This window comes from Scardinius erythrophthalmus, assembly GCF_964197995.2.
Source record: "Scardinius erythrophthalmus genome assembly, chromosome: 2".
In the NCBI taxonomy this organism is placed as follows: Eukaryota; Metazoa; Chordata; class Actinopteri; order Cypriniformes; family Leuciscidae; genus Scardinius; species Scardinius erythrophthalmus.
In genome coordinates, this window is record NC_138222.1 from 50,804,909 (window position 1) to 50,822,985 (window position 18,077).

The 18,077-nt window shown below is 38.8% G+C and overlaps 1 protein-coding gene across 1 annotated transcript in view; it reads right to left on the reverse strand.

Annotated features, from left to right (window-relative positions):
* Positions 1-18,077, reverse strand: part of adamtsl3 (ADAMTS-like 3) — a 181,719-nt gene that overhangs the window by 15,764 nt on the left and 147,878 nt on the right. The window contains exons 20-26 of the mRNA XM_081358718.1: positions 17,335-17,488; positions 15,516-16,551; positions 8,446-8,573; positions 8,220-8,348; positions 2,951-3,133; positions 2,281-2,400; positions 1,590-1,805 (exon numbers count right to left, since the gene is read on the reverse strand). Coding sequence (XP_081214844.1) covers positions 1,590-1,805; positions 2,281-2,400; positions 2,951-3,133; positions 8,220-8,348; positions 8,446-8,573; positions 15,516-16,551; positions 17,335-17,488 — 1,966 coding nt within the window. The remainder of the gene's footprint in view (positions 1-1,589; positions 1,806-2,280; positions 2,401-2,950; positions 3,134-8,219; positions 8,349-8,445; positions 8,574-15,515; positions 16,552-17,334; positions 17,489-18,077) is intronic.

The following is an 18,077-nucleotide window of genomic DNA, read 5'->3' on the forward strand; positions in this document are numbered from 1 at the left end:
TGGTAGCCTCCTTTATGGTTTAGCAATATGACACGAGTTAGAGTACTGTTTTTCTGAATATCAGCACGACTGCAAATATGATTGATTTATTACAACAGTTCAATAAACAAAAAGTTATTATTAAATGGCATTTTAGACACAACATTGTAAATACTGATGTTTTCGATCTATTTCACCAATGAAAATAGTTCGAAGCAGAATCGTTATGCTTCTCCGAGCAGCACACAGCCGTGTTTTGATTCTGAATAAATCCGTGTTTTTGGCCGATTTGGGTGAGTCAATGATTCAATGAGCTCAAGTGGTGCTCACTGCAGAGTCACATGACGTCCAGCTCTCCCTTTCTGGGTGGAGTTTAACCTAATTAGGTTTAGCAATAGGGTTAAGGGTGGTGTTAGGGTGTGGATAGACCTTCAAGCTCCACCCATTACGTCCAGAGATTGGGAGCTGGATGTCAAGCTCCACCCACTGAACAAATCAGTTAAATGAATGATTCAGTGACTCAATCATCAAGGCTTGCTACCACCTACCAGCGGTTTCAGTTTTCTATTTAAAAGTAGGCCTATTATTTAATTTCTATATTCAAAATTGTATATTTCAAACATTAATCTCATAACATTTAACTATTTACCGTATATACCCGAATATAAGACGAGGTTTTTGTCCTAAAAATAGGCTGAAAAATGGGGGGTCGTCTTATATTCGCGATATAGACAAAATCACGGGGGGAAAGGGAGAAAGAACAACTGAATAAATATGAAATAGTGACTGAAACAGTCGGCTATACTTGCATGTAAAATTAGAGAAGCAACATTCTGTGTTTAGTTTAACTGAATTAAAACGCTGCTCCTCTCTGCCGCGCGAGACGCAGAGAGAGCGAGAGAGAGCGAGAGGTGCGCGCGCGCGAGATGCAGAGCGAGGTGCGCTAGACGCAGAGAGAGAGAGAGAGAGAGAGAGAGAGGTGCGCGTGCGAGACGCTGAGCGCAAGAGAGAGAGATAGAGAAAGGTGCGCGCGCGCGCTGGAAGAGAGAGAATGAATTATCACTGCAATTTTCAAATAAAATTATTTTCTGTTGAAAACTAGATTTTTTCCACAAAAATAAGTCTGGAAAATGGGGGGGTCGTCTTATATTCAGGGTCGTCTTATAGTCGGGTATATACGGTATGTAATTGTAAATGCAGTGTAAATTCATTAATACCACCTCTGAGCAGCATTTAAGTGTAAATGTCACTTCTGCAGAGCTTAGATGGATTTTGTTCACTGATTTAATTTGATTGGTAAAAAGCCAGTTATTCATTCTCATTAATAAAGTATTCAGACAAAATCTGTTTTCATTTACATCGATATATTTTTGAAAATTTGGTTCATTTTGTAGATTTCATTTTGCATGGTACTGTATACCACTTGGTATTGTGATAATTCAGCTATAGTTAGATCCGTAAGATATGCATAGTTCAACAGCAATATTATCAGCTATTGTATAGTTTCATAAGATATGTTTGTGGTATTGTGACAACCCTACTGTGTGCTATTCCAAAACTATAGAGAGCTCTTGTTTCTCCTCACCCAAGTTGTTTCTCTTCACACTAACCTTGTGAAAGCACGTGAATCCAAGCTGTGAGACGCTGCTGGTTGTTGATCTGTGTTTGGCACTCGTAACGTCCGTCAAATTTCCCTCCGTGCGTGTTCATCTCCAGAACACGTCCTCCCGCCAGCATGCGGTAGCTCACGTCTGGACTCTGCTTCAAGGTCTGGTTCTGATAGGACCACTTGATGGGCTTCTTGTGATTGGAGACCACTGGACAACCTAAAGGGGTTATGGGTGAATTTCAAGAGGAAATGGATTTGACATCTCCTGTCATTTGCAATTAGTCTTAAAAAGCAAGACATGTATTCACTAAAGTCTGCAAAACATGCACGAAAAAGCATTTAAGACTCAATTAAACAGTCTTAATGGAAATCTAATGTGGTACCTGCTGTCCTAATTTAGCAACCTTTTAGAAATGTATGTATGTCATGAAACTTTTAAAAGTTTTTAATTAGTATTTTTTAATGGTTATTGAGGTAAAATATCTTAATATTCTTGGAATTAAATAAATGTGCTTTTTGAAACAAGCTAAAAGCACATGCAAGTATCTGTAGTAAGACATATTCTTTGAAAACAAGTCTTACACAGTCATACACAATAACAAAATGGAAAATTATGTAGGTAAGACTAATTATATGGTGTTTAAATGACAAAACAAGCTCATACCACATACACAACATGAAAAGTGCTGTACCTATCCTTAAGATATCTCCTGGTTTGACCGTGACGCTGGTGCCGATCACAGAGGTCATCAGAACCCTCTTCCTGTTCATTTCCTTTGAATGCTGGTGCTCAGATTCACCCAAAGATCCTCCTGCCATGAAAAGAGCATTGTGTCATCAAACGCAATCAACCAAAGCATTCCTATAGGTACTGTAGATTGTTTTGTTTTTTGATGGTTGAATGACCTCAAGTAGTTGAATTATTATTCTTAGTCAGAGCATTTTTCCAATCAGCAGAGAGATTATGGCTGACTGTGATGGAGACAGAAATGACCTCAATTAATAAAATACTGAGGGCCTCCAAATAAGGGCCTCGACTGCCTTCTGTATGTGGCCTATAAGATCTCCAGAGACAAACGGCCGCTATAAAGAAGGGCATATTTCTTCATTTCGCTGCATAGATGGATTTTACCACCCCTGTAGGCTGTAGGTCTCACGTTATTTCTCAACAAGACGCGCCAAACGATGCCAATATCAATATACGACTCGCAAATCTCCCGCTGAGTTAGCTGACTTTGTCGGAAACATAGCCAACCCACAAAGTGTGGTTCACTTAGCACCGAAGCGCTGTCGTGCAAGGATTTCCCTGTCACCCGGTGAAGTGTCGACTGACATATGGCTACTATGGGAATCGCTACTCACCCACCACACGTAGCAGGCTGGAGGCCACCGATTTTCCAATGCTGTTGGCAGCCATGCAGGAGTAGGTGCCGTAGTCTTGCAGTGTGAGGTTTCTCAAGAGCAGAGATCCGTTCCGAAGAGGACTAGCACTGGCGCCTAGCGGACCCTCCTTGTGGTGCCAGCTCACTGTTGGCTGAGGGACACCTGTTCAGAGAAAAACGTCAAGTCACTCACAATCAATCAGTTCACACTCAAGTCTGGAGCTGACACTAATCACCACTTTCTATGAGTAGGGTACACTTTGGTGTCCCATTACTTTTTAAAGGTGTTGGAAGGGCAAATTCTATATTGCCAGAAATGTTAGATATGTTACAGAAACTATTATTTAACAAAAAATTAGCACAGCATGAAAATAAAGTATTTTTTAAATACATCAACTATCTGTATCCTGCACTCAAAATGGTGATTATAGCCTGTCCTAACTCATGACATTTTTTACTCTACCTAACAAGTAAAACAGTTTATACTTTTGAATCATTTTAATTGAACTTATTTTACATAAAAAATGTTTATAAATTAACCTTAATTGAGCCGTGTCCTACATTTTGCACACGATCCTTTTGTCTGCATTACTTCCCCCCATTACAAAAAAATTATATATATATATATATATATATATATATATATATATATATATATATATATATATATATATAACATAAGTATAATTATATATAACATTAATTTAACATTTATAATAATAATAATAACAACAATACAAAAATCAATAATTTATGTTTGAACAAACATTTTCTTTGGTATTATTTGGTCCCATCCTTGTATAACAGTATATATAACAGATATGTACAGTATAACAGAATCACACAAACTAAGACGTGCCAAAATTTGTTGCAAAAACTGCAACATTTAAATAAAATGAACATAAATCAAACAGTCCATACTGTTTATAAGCATATTGGACCCTGTACCCTATTCATGAAAAATGCCAAACGCACTGGTCTGGTAGCAGCTTTGCCAAAAACAAACCTAAGATCATGACAAATCACTGAACAAGCTCCAGTATTTAGGGGCAACTGCTATCTTACCATTAAAAGACTCGTATATCAACATTAAAGCTTGTGCAGAATTATTCAAACTGCTGAAAATGTTGATTCAAAGAGCAGATCAACAAGAGGCCAGCAGATTGCCACAAATTACTTGTACAAATGGGCACAATGAATGCAAATTGCCTCCCTCCAACCAGTTCCCATGGGACACCCCAGGTGAAAATAATGAGCAGCACATGGATTGGAGTCTGAGTTTTATGGTCCCCTTCTACCGAGTGGAGACATTAGTACTGACATACAGCCGTTAGTCTGAGAGCCAATGAATAGACACGCTCTCAGGAATGGAAAATAACATCGGAGGCCTTGAGGTGTGTGTGTGTGTGTGTGTGTGTGTGTGTGTGCATCAAGCGTACACGTGGGCACTGACACACTTTGGCACCAGTAAACTGTCAGGCATGCTTGCAAAGATGGCAGGAACTGATGTTGTTAATGTAGGTAGGATTAATAGTGGCCGCCGAAGTGACCTCTGTATTTTCTTGGAGGAAATTTCCACTGGGAGGAGAAACGTACACAGGAACAATAACTACATGATTATGAAGAAAAAAATGGAACATAAAAGAAGATATATTGCACACAAAATGTGTATCTCTGAGTGCTGACCGCCTACTGACTTGCATACTGATACAAACACTGTTCCAATAATGCTCTCTGACTATTTTCAAATCCTAATGAAAACCATTTCTTTGGCTTTTGACCTGTTGTAGAACCAGATGAAGTACTAAATTACAGCTCTATATTACTGCAATATGGACATTACTTTGACACACTCATCTCTGAGTGATAACAGAATACGTCTTAAAATTTAACAGTGAAACAAGCATTTTCAGAAAAGCTGCTTTGAAATAATATGTATTGTGAAAAGGGCTAAACAAATAAACTCGAATTGAATACTGATTAAACGTTCTCCTGTGCACTCTGCACTACTTGTCTAGTATCAGTCATGTGTCTAGTATCTGTAAAACTGCATTTTTCATCTAAATCACACCATATGCTCTCAATGACAAATGCGGAACAGTTAGTTCATGCATTCATAACATCAAGGCTAGATTATTGTAATGTTATTATGGGTGGTTGCCCTGCACGCTTAATAAACAAACTACAGCTGGTCCAAAACGCAGCAGCTCGAGTTTTTACCAGAACCAGGAAGTATGACCATATTAGCCCGGTTCTGTCAACACTGCATTGGCTCCCTATTAAGCATCGTATAAATTTTAAATATCGCTGATTACTTACAAAGCACTAAATGGTTTAGCTCCCCAGTACTTGAGCGAGCTCTTCACGCATTATAGTGCTTCACGTCTATTGCGATCTCAAAATTCTGGCCAGTTGATAATATCCAGAATATCAAAATCGACTGCTGGCGGTAGATCATTTTCCTATTTAGCACCAAAACTTTGGAACAGTCTTCCTAACATTGTCCAGGAAGCAGACACACTCTGTCAGTTCAAATCTAGACTAAAAACACATTGCTTTGACCTAGCATTCACATAACACATAATAGACTTCAATAATTCAATGTTAGGCTGCATAGATTAGGTCAGCCGGAACCGGGAACACTACCCATAAATCCTGATGTACTTGTTATATCATAAGAAGGATGGCAACTACGATAATATTAGTCTCTCTGTTTATCCCAAGGTTTACCGCAGTCCGCCGGATCCAGGCCGTATCCAGATCTGATGAAGGACCTGCGCCTGGACATGATGACAACGCAGTCCTGAAGTGTCAACTAGTCTCTCCCCTGTGAAGGCCTCCTTCCCTTCTCTTTACCTCTGTACGGATAATACATTGTCGGGATAATTCCGGTTCACGTGGCTACGCGGAAGCGATAAATAATTCTTTATTATACATTTTTAAGGCCAGACCAGTAGTTTGTTGAGGGTTGGTTTGTAAAGAAGGACTACACGCCTGCGCACATATATATTCAAACGCGCATACCTATAGACTAAACACGTGCGTTTTCGCGGGTTTGCGCTTTTGAGGTTTGCGCAGAGATAAAAAAATAAAAAAATACAAAATTCAAGGCTTGCACCTTGGAATCTATTTCAGGATTTGCGTTCTCGAGCCACCAGGCACTTTTTATGAGCGGGCCAGAGCGCGTTAAGTGTTTTCTGTTAGAACGGTGTAATAACTAATGATCTCTACAACGGAAGTGAATCAATCAATCAAAACTAACTTTAGCTGGACAATAACTTTATTCTAGAGCTGCTGTAAAGCCAAAACAATCTCTGTTACTGTAATTTCCTATCATCACTGTAAAGCTGCTTTGAAACAATCTATATTGTTAAAAGCGCTATATAAATGAAGGTGACTTGACTTGACTTTCTTGAAGAACGTTCCAAAATCAATCACTTTTGAAGTTACATGGATGCTGTCTATGTAGGCAGCTCACTAGGTTTTAGAACAGAGCAATTATTAATGACCTGCCTGATAAGCAGACTGAATTGCACTGTGCAATCATGCAACCTGAATCAGACGGTTGTGGTAAAGGGGTGTGTATCCGGATGTGTGCGTCCTCTAACAACACATCTCTCCACACCATCAGTTTAACCACTCAATTACAGTATCTTCTTACATCGTCACGCACAATCCACTGCTCTGTGGCTGCCTATGCCGTCCTTTCTGTCAAAGCCAACTGGACGTGCTCTTCAAATCCCATTTATTCATCTCAGGGAATCAGATGGTGATGAAAGCATGAGAGAACAGCTGACACTTATGGCTCTCTGCTGCAGCGAGGCCATTGTTAACAGCAGGTGTCCTTTGCATCAACCAAATCACCAGATAAACAACTCTATATAAATTGCGGCGGGGAGTGAAGACAGACAGAGTGGCCTGAGAGAGGCCTTTATTTATTTAAAGTAGGGCTTGGTATTTCTCGATATTAATCAGTTCTCATTTTTATAAACCGATATCGATTATTAAATCCCAAGAATTGATCTTTTGGTCTATGCTGTTTTCAGTTGATGAATGAACAGAATGCACCTCCCATCCACTTAATCGGAATTAGCTTTGTGCTTTGTTACTTTAAAATTCAAAATCTGACGTGAGATATTTCTTTTGCCGCCTCACATCAAGCGAAGCGCACGTTAACTGATCATATCTTCCGCTTTACTAGTTACAGCACAAGATAAAGATGAATGAACATCAGAAGGTGTTGAAAGATACAGTACATCTTATCAAAATCAATATCATGCCTCATGTAATCCATCAATTAGTGTTTTAACTTTATTATTATAAAAACTTTAAGGGTTTGTATACAAATCAGTCCATTTTAACATTTAATATTATAGTAATGTAGTACCAACTGACTCCTTGTATAGATTACAGCAAAAGTTAAGAGATTTTTCCCCCCTTGAGAAAATTTGTTATGCACTGTGCCTGATTTATATTTCGTATTTAATTGATATCGAATAGAATTGAATTGAAATCAGATTTGAATTTAATCGAATCGTAAGCTTGTGAATCAAAATCGAATTGAATCATGACATTTGTGTCAATACCCAGCCCTAATATATATTTGCAAATAAAAAGGAGGTAAGAGGAAGAATAGTTTCCAGTTTGGGTTTATGGAGTTAAAGGGGAGCTGTTGATCTCGTGAGGTGAGGTAAAGGTCCAAAGGAACAGGCAGTCATCTTAGAACCGAAAAATACCAAAAACTGGTCTTATTTTAAAGTATCATTGATCAAGACTTTAACTAAACCCTTTAATTAAAGTATATCTGAAGATTTTGAATGATATCCACTAAAATCCACTAGATCACTCATTGTATAAATAGAAATCTATAGAGAGCTCTAAAAGTAAATTTTAGTACAATAGGCCGACAGGAGGCCAATTTTTCAGCAGATTGCTGGTTGTAAATGATGCAGCACAACATAAATCCCATAGAAGGGGCCCAGCATCCTGAAAGCCTGTTGACTTTACACATCATTTCTGTCCAATTAGTCGAATCTTTCACCAAAACCACATGGACAAGAGCTATTAAGCATAGGATATGCACACATCAAACATGTTCACTTTTTCACAGAGTGAAGTATTTTGTTAATTTGAAGCATCTACATTGAGGCTGCACTGGAGAATATGCTTCAAGTTTTTATGACATATGATCTTAAAAGTTGCACACAATAATTTCCTATTGCTCATCTGGTTATGAAATCATCCCTCACCTTTGACAGGGCACTCCAGGGTGAGGTTGGCACCTAAACGGACACTGATAACACCTCCAACCACCACCTTCAGGCTGGTACTCTTCAGATCCGACGTGTTTCTCTGTGATGCAGCGATCGTGGGAGTTTCTGTTTGAAAAAAGAAAAAACCAACAGCTCACATTGCATATAAAACAGTCATTACAGAAACAGTCATTACAGAGAGAAACAGTGTGCGATGTCTCACCAGCCAACAGAACATGTGTTGTCTCTGAATCGGAGCCCAACTCGTTGGTGGCGGTGCACCTGTAGGTGCCCACATCATTGGCGCCAGGGCTCGAAATGTGTACTTCTCCACCACTGTCCCACGATACCCTGGGGAGGGCAAGAGAGATGCGTTAAATCAGCTGCAAATTTCAGGGAACACTGTCAAAGCAGCTTAAAGGGAAGATTTCAAGGTTACAACAAAAAATATAACACATATGCAGGGAAAGAGACCAGAGGCCTTTTTTTAATGGATGTCAGTAGAGTAGACGCTGTTCGTAGGCAGCCAATGAAGACAATCGACTGGCATTATGCAAATGCGTTGCAAAACTAATGTATTGTAGGTTTCTGCAGAAAGTATGACTGACGACTAATTTCAGCAGTTCAGAATCTATTCTTTCTTTTAGGAGACAATAACTTTATTTGTTTGAGCACTTTAAAACTTTATAGACCTTTTACATTCATAAACAGTGTGTTACACTGCATGAAAGGTAATATCCTATTGGCTAATCTTCAACATGTTTTGATTTATCTGCTTTTAGAGTTTACAGAAAATTTACACGTGTAAATGTGATGAATGTGTAAATACACTACACGTGTTATACTGTGATGAGAAGTCACAATATTTATATATATTTTTAGCGCAATTTTCCACCGGACAAAATTGCGATTGTTAACTCATGATTTCTGTTCTGTCTGTGCGCACCAATCTTGCACTTCTATCTACTCCTCAACCAGACCACCTAGAGACTTCGGGTTTTCGGCATTATGTTAAGGAAGGTCTAATCTCGGGAACGCACAAAAAAAATCCAGGAAAAGATTTACTATCTCTTAGTGTTGTGATCCCATGAGGTCAGAAAATTGCGCTAAAACACTCACCGAGTTTTTATTACTTGTTTTTTTTACCACAGGTAGGATTCAGCTCAAGGCTTCACATTTGGCAATTAATTTCTATAGAACAGTGTGATTTGTACAACTCTGACAGAAATTCATTGATGTCAAGGCTTAGGCCAAATCCCAAATCTACCCCACACCCCTTCACTTTCCCCTACCCCTCTGTTTTGCGAATTTACGTGAAGGAGCAGGGTTGTCTCGATTCTCTTTTGGTTGGAGGGGTATGGGGATTTTTGGCATTAATAAGTATTTTAACGACAAATAATCACTTGCTTTATGTTACATTCAATCTTGTGTTCATATTTACGGTCATGTTCTTCAAAGAAACGTTTGCAAAAAAATATCTGTAACCCACACAACTGGGATGACTACAGCTGACATCTTGGAAGTTTGTGATAAACATCGGTGTATCTCCTGTGACGTAGGCGCTAGCGACGACGTATAACGGCATGTAACGGTGTAGTAGTGGTGTCCCATTTCTTAGGGGAATATTTTCACCCCTATGAGTAGGCGAAGGGCTCTAAAATAGAATTGGGATTGGGCCTTAATGTGATCAAGTCACACATGCTCCAACTTGACTGTTACGCTTTCTCCAATGATAGAGCCGTGGACCCTACCGTTTTATCGCATTTCCCCTAACCACGTACGTATGTAGTATTACACAATTAGAGACTCACTTAAACCGGGTTGTATCTGGGTTAAAACAACAGCTAGTTTGTATATATAACAGAAGTGAAACCACAGGAGCTCAATGCACCTATCTGTGCCCTTTCAATGAAAACACACACCACGATTGTGTTTTAATCAACAGCCACACCATCGGATCAGGTCGAGATCTGGTTCAATCTCTTATTTCCTGTATATCAATCACAAGCTTCCCTCGGGCTCTGCCACTTTTCTGTTTCTGGTTCGCTCTTCACGTGATCTCCTACAGCAATCAGGAATCCCAGAAGAGTCAATCAGAGTGAATGTGATGAACCCTCAGAGGTGTTTATATACCTGATTAAAGTGTTTATTGTGCAGACGCCGCTGTGCGGCTCAGGGAGTTCATCTGACACTCGTGAAGTCTAGTGGGCCTCCAGAGCAAAAAGTTTTTAAATTCTTAGACTGATCCTATAACACCAAAGAAGGTATCAGCTTAATATCTGTCTTTGTTTTCGAAACTAGAAAGAAAAAAAAGCAAAGCTGAATTTTCGGCATCATTACTCCAGTCTTCAGTGTCACATGATCCTTCAGAAAACATTCTAATATGCTGATTTGCTGCTCATGAAATATTTCTTCTTATTATCAATGTTGAAACCAGTTGTGCTGCTTCGTATTTTCCAGATTCTTTATGAAAAGGATGTTCAAAAGTTCAGATTTCAGTAAGGATGCTGCCTTTTAAGCCAGTTGCCTATGCATACAGAACACAGCATGGAAGCTCTCTGTGTTTTGGAACAGAGACAGAGTGATTAAGAAAGTCAGGATCTGTTCCTCGCTGAACCTCCAGGGTGTAGCGAGCTCTCCGTTTGCTCCCACCCAAACCCACAAAGGGACACCGGCACAAAATGTGCATTGTATCCCATCCAGCACACATCTTATGAAAGTCTACTCATTCAGACCCACTAATAAAAACACACCAGCTGAGTCATGTCTGAAGTATCGAAGAAAAGATATCATCTAAAGTGTGATGGCACGTCTGGGCCGAATCACAGGCACAAATGTGTGCGGAAAATCAACTTCGGGACAATGGCGGCATTGTTTCACAATCACAAACATTATCCTACACTTCACTTACATGCCACATTTAATGAAAAAAATAATCATTACAAGACGTCTTTGGAAAAATTGGAACAGAAAATAATAAGAACTTGCATGCAGATAGTTTCAGATAATTGCTTTTTTTTCTTCTTTCATACAAACTTAATTTGAGACATATTGTGGCTCAAGTAAATATATCTTGTTTTACTGATGTTTACACATTTTTTTTTACTGGAAAACTTTTTGTAGTGTTCCTGTGTTGACATATTTATTGTAGAAAGAGGAAGATAGGGCAGAACCAGTGTTTGTACTGTTAAAAATAAAAATAAAACTATAAAAACGTCTTTTTTCTTCTTTTTTTTTAATGGAAAGCCGAAATAAATATGAGACGAAAAAACTTAAACTAAACTTTTACATTTACTTCTGATGTAATTGCATTAAATACTATTGGACCAGGGGTGTCCAAACTCAGTCCTGGAGGGCCACTGTCCTGCAGAGTTTAGCTCTGCCTCAACACACCTTCCTGGAAGTTTCTAGAATGCCTAGTAAGACCTTGATTATCTGGTTCAGGTGTGTTTAATTGGGGTTGGAGCTAAACTCTGCAGGACAGTGGCCCTCCAGGAGCAGGATTGGACATCCATGTTATAGACTATAGAACAATTCTGCATGAAACAATAGTGGGTTTAACATCAAAATGTAATGTCTAATGTTAAAATGTACGCTTTTGTAAATGTAACCTTCTCCCTTTAAATTACTTTGGTCAGGTCAAGAATAATTTATGCTATTTTATATTTTTTATTTGAAAGAATTAAAAGAGCGGTTTCATCCTTTTATTGTACAGCCAGATGAGGTTGTTATGAGTTTTAGAAAGTAATTAGTAATAAGTAATGCAACACTTTTTAGAGTCCAGTAATCTAATTACATTGTTGAAGATATACCTAGTAGCTTGCAATTTTTAGAGAAACTTACCCAACACTGTGCTTACCTTAAAAGTAAATTTTTCATCTAAATATCAATCATACCATTAGCAGAGCAGAAACTGCACTGGTTTGAGTGTGATTTCCAGTTCACAGCTCTAGGAGTAAATCAACCTTGTTAGGATCTGATTTAGAGCATCGCCGTGGTGCCAAGACACATCTGAATAAAAGGGCACGAAAGGGTGAGACTTCACACAGCTTTAGAGTCTGTGAACGTCAATCACCTCGCCTGTGTTTTGCTTCACATTTGGCCAAAAATAAGAAGCGCTACGTAAGCGCAACAGCAGAGACGGCCCTGGGGCCATGATCGCCACAGGAGCTGCGGATTGGAGGAGAATGGAGATATACGCTATCACACAGAGCTGCTGTTTCTCCATGGAGCTTGTCATTACACAGGACACGTTTCATTACTCCAGTCTTCAGTGTCACATGATCCTTCAGAAATCATTCTCATATGCTGATTTGTTGCCTAAGAAACATTTCTTATTATTATCAATGTTGGAAACTGTTGTGCTGCTTGATATTTCTGTGGAAATCATGATGCCTTTTTTCAGGATTCTTTGATGAATCAATCAAATCATCATATTCGAATGATTTCTGAAGGATCGTGTGACGATCAAGCTGGAGTAATGATGATGGAAATTCAGCTTTGCATCACAGGAATAAATTACATTTTAAGATATATTCAAATAAAAAATGGTTATTTTAAATTGTAATAATAATACTGCCGTTTTACTGTATTTTTGATCCAATAAATGCAGCCATGGTGAGCATAAAAGTCTCCTTTCAAAAACATAAAAAATCGTTCTGACCCCAAACTTTTGATCGATAGTGAATATAACACTGAAATAATACAAATGAATAATTAAAACGCTACCAAATTATTACCTTTACAAACTGCCTGAACATCTTGACAGACAGAGACAAACAGATCGTTTTTGTTTCTTCCCATCAATGAAAAAAAAAAAAACCTGACACTGTAATTTGGAACGGTTTCCGTACAGCCAGACGGTTTTTAAAATGTCCCCAATACCTGCAGTGAGAAAAGAATAACATAATCAAATTGTAAATATCACTCTGTAGGAGTGGAACGCATTCATTCTGGGTTGGCACTGGGCTGGCATGAGTTGGCAGCGACGTTATATTTGGTTTTGGAGTCAAGTGGCATTCTACAGCGCAGCTTTGATGGAAGTTACTGAGCGGCAGTAATGCAGTCGAGACCGCACAGAAACACGGCTGTCAACAAAAGAGTGGGAGGCAAATGATTTGGCAGCTCTGAGCAATACTGTGGTCAAAATAACTTGAGCATAATAAATAAATAAAGTATTATAGAAGGATTGTGCCTGATCCAAAAAAATAATAAGACAAAAATGGTTATAGCTGAAAACAAGCTTGTTTCCCTGAGTTGAACTTCATATTTCTAAAAAAAAAAATTATTATTGCTTGCCAGTTTGAGTTGAGATCGGTTCTGTCCAGGATATAGAGATGATGTTGCATCAAAAAAAAATCATAGAAACAAGCATAAATCAATTAATTTAATTCCAAGACCAATAAAATACAATGTGATGGCAATAAAATCTGATAATGGATATGGCATGCAACAAAAATTCAGCATAAATTCAAGCTGTCAGAGTCAACATCTGCAGGGTCATTTTACAAAACCAGGTCCCATTTGTGTCTCCCTTATACAGAGCATGTGTACAAATTATTTGTAACAATGTTTAACCAATGTCATCTTCTACTATGTGTTAACATAGACATTTTGCTAAACACATCAGCAAAAACGTCCACACAGCCATGTTTCCAACTCTTTCTTGCAATTTTAGCATCCAAAATAAAAGTTTGTGTTTGTTTACATAATATATGTGTGTGTACTGTGTATGATTATTTTGTATATATAAACACACACACATGCATGTATATACAGTATTTAAGAAAAATGTGTTATTTATAGATAAAATATTTATATTTATGTATAAATATAAATGATGTATAAATATATACATGTAAATATTTCTTAATTATATACACATACAAATGTGTGTATTTATATATACAAAAGTATTATACACAGTACACGCACATATATTATTTTGGATGCGATTAATCACTACCCAGCACTAAATATAATGTAATATAATAAAACTGTGAGATATTTGTATAGGCTAAATCTCAACAATAAATTCTCTTTCTAAACAGTACAAGGCACTGTTACCTCAACATATTGACCTGATGTCACAATGCAACTAAAAATGTATCTCCTAAAATGTCTTAAATCTCAAACATTTACTTTAAAACCACGTTGTTAAACTAGAAATGGCACACACTTGGTAAAATGACCCCACGGTTCAAGTCAAAAGTGACCCTTGAAAGTTACAGCGCTTCAGTATATCAAGATTCACCTCAGAGCTGCTGAGTTTTCAAGCCCAAGTTGCAAGAAGAGGCCTGAACAATGTTTGCACAGCAATGTCTCTTTCCGGTCCCATAGCGCACGCCAGGAAGAGGGGCAGACAATGTTTGGCGACTGTCTGGGCGGAGGCTATGTTAAGGCCGTGAGCTGGACAAAGCTGAGTTACTAAGTCAATGTTTTCAATGACGGTATTTAACAGTCAACAGTATAGAGTAGACGATTAGACCACAATGCGACCCTGGAGAGAAACTGAAAGAAGCACAGCCAGTATTTCTGACCCCAACAGACCGCATAACGTGAGATCTGGGGTGCTTTTGAGGTGAATATTTGAGTGGGTTTGTGATTAACAGGCTTTTGGAATATGCGGTTGCTCAATCAAGATCAGTCACGGCTGGACTCAGAGGTACACAGGGAGTCTTGTTTTTCTATAAAGAGAGAAAAAATTGCTTTTCGGTGTAAAAGTTGAACTCTGCTCGTTTTCAGCATCATGTTCGTTGGACTAAAACAACTGTCGGTGATAATAACAGAAAGAAAAAAAAATAGAGTAAAGTCATGTGAATTCCAGAAGTTTTGTAATCAGACACTCTCCTGGTGTGTTATAGTAAAAATGTCTATGTCATTACTGTAGTTGGATTTTGAGCAGGAACGAAATGCCAAATTTACAGGAATAGTTCATCTAAAACTGATAACTGCACTTCAGTGGAACACAATGACTATTCCTGTAACTCAAACAGTAGAGCATGGCGCTACAACATCAAGGTTATTGATTTTATATCCCAGACAATGCATACATGTAAATATAAACTAATATAGTACCAGTACAGTGTGTTGTGCATTCTTTTTCATAAACTTTGAGTTACATGTAAAAATAACAGGTTTGGAATGACACAGAATGTATGTTTTTCCTTTAAACATGGATTTAAAGCCGACTATCAAAAACTCTTAGCCCTCCAATAACTGTAGGAATAGAAAGAGAGAAAAACTGCAATATTGAATTGAACCCCCAACTACAGTACATATCATTGTCTTTACCTGTCGCTGTTCTGTAGTGGAGCTCCATCTTTGCTCCAGGAGAGGTTTGGAGGTGGTAATCCCTGAGCGGGACACATCAGCGTGAGGCTGTGGGTGGCATTGGTTAAGTAAGCGTTCCTGCCCACATGGATCCTGAGATCCCTCTGGAAGGTCATGTCAGATCCGTGATGCCTTTGGCGAATGATTACCGCTCGACTGCCTCTTGTCGACGCCATGTCCCCAGTAAGTTCTGAAGTGTTTGGCGTCTTATCTAAATGATTGTCCATCGTAGTGCCTTCCTCTGTAGTTGCCCCTTGCCCTGCAGCAGCCAAATCCTCTATTAGCTTGCCTATCAGGTGCGATGCCATTTCATCCGACACATCCCCGCTCTCTGCCAGCAGACTGATGTTCTTCACAAGCTCCTCGAACTGTGCAGGTTCAAGGACAAAGGCCCCTGTGTGGCTCCTGGGCCCCGAAGCCAAAGCATAGTTCCCCAAAGCAAGAGTATCCCAGAGCTCCTTAGGCTGGCCATCATCATCTCGGTGGAACTCGTTTCTTTGCACCCAGCTTGGGCGAGATTTTGGAGCCTTCTTACCAGGTGGAAACCCCTCATTGCACTTTGAACTAACGTAACCTCCTTCTTTGTTGAGGTACGGATGAAAGTTCCTACTTCTTTCCTTCCCCAAACCCTTTCCTTCAGGCTGTTCCAGGAGTCTATTATTGTATCCGATCAGCTTCAGGATGAAGGTGTCTGAATCTTGATTGGCCCAGCAACGGTACAGTCCAATATCTCCAGCTTCCAGGTTGTAGATCCTCAAAGCCCCAGACTTGGTGATGCTCAAACGTTTGGAACTAGTCAGATCACTCCCATCCTTCTCCCAGCGGATCTGAGCTTTAGGGAAATGCCGCACAGGACACTTGATAATGACGGCAGTCTTGGGAAGAAGGTAGGCTCGTCCTCCAATGGTAAAACTAAGCCGTTTTTCTTGTCTGGTCTGGATGTAGATGCGTTTCAGGCCAATGACCTGAGGGCAACGTTTTCTAGAGTGAGTGTGCTCTGTGGAAAGAGACGGAAGAAGTTTAGGCGGTTCAAACATTGGTTAGGGCTAATTACTTTAGTTTCGCGTGAGGTTATGACTGCTTTTGAATCCCCCAAATAATCTCTGCAGTTCAGACGAACCCAATGAAGTCAAATCACATGGGACAGAAGGGCTTTGGAAAATTTAGGTGAAAGAACAAATAACATGAGGGCACAATGTGAGTATACGTTCTCCGCTTACAGGCTATTGGACCATACCGCGGGACCTTATCAAGATATACAAACCAATAAACCAAATTCAGTTTGAAACTGAAGCTTAAAAAAGAAACGTTATCAAGATCGATTTTTCTGAACCATAGCATTAAGCTTTAATCAGAAAGCATCTCAAAGCCATTCGGGAAGTTTCACATGTTCATAATATATGTTCACATATAGTTATTACATATGACCATAGAGAGTTCATTGGTTCATGGGTGTCATGAGAACAATGATAACATGCTAAGTGATACCTACTGATCCCTGCTATTTATTTGAGAAATTTGAGACTCAAGTAAGATTGTGTTGTTCCCACAGCTCAAAACATCAGGGGGTCCCGAAATCTTTTTATGAAATTTCCCTTGTGTTGGTATCCGAATGTATGGAGACCATAGTGAGACCAAGATCAAATAGAGGTCAGTTCTAAGTTAAATTACAACCACAATTTTACAGTACACTAAATTTACAAGAATACATTCAGGCGTAATGGGGTTCCACACCGGGTAAACTTTAGGTAAAGGATGGTTGGAATATAAAATATCTTACTGCTGCAGGGGCTCATACGGCAGCTCCTGATCAGGGGAGGAAGAGGGAGGTCACTGCAGGACGACCTGTCCAGAGTGACCAGCTGACCGGACGCCGTCTGTCTCCTACAGACAGGTTCCCTCCGCTGGACACCTTTACCACACGTCACAGAGCACTGCAAACATACATGGACAAATGGTCCTGGTGTAGAGAATGATAACTATAGAGGTAACTACTGTCCACCAATAAATATATTAGCGTCCACACCAACACACAATAACTTTATGTTTATTATAAGCACGCACAGTTATGTTGTCTACTGCTTTAAATACTCAAGCTCTTTAAAGCAGGATGAATTCTGGCGGCTGGCAATGTTTTTTATCGTTCATAATTCTGAAAGTGAGTCCAACGATATAATTTCTCTGTCGCTATCGTTATAGTTGTGGTGAGGATTTCCATATTCTCATAGAATTAGAATGATTGTTAAAACGTTTTAGTTATTATTAACTAAAATTATTATCGTCCTTGAAGTGAACTGGCCTTAACATCTTCAAAATTGAAAAGAAATGATAAAAAATGACCTACTTTTGCATTTCCCGTAAGAAAAAAACTATAGTGTTGGAACAACATTTACTCTTCTACTGGTTTTAAATGTTTGGGTTTGGTCAGATTTTTTAAAAAAGTTTATGAAAAAGTATTATGCTCACCAAATATTTGATTAAAATACAATAAATACAGTAATATTATGATATATTATTATAATA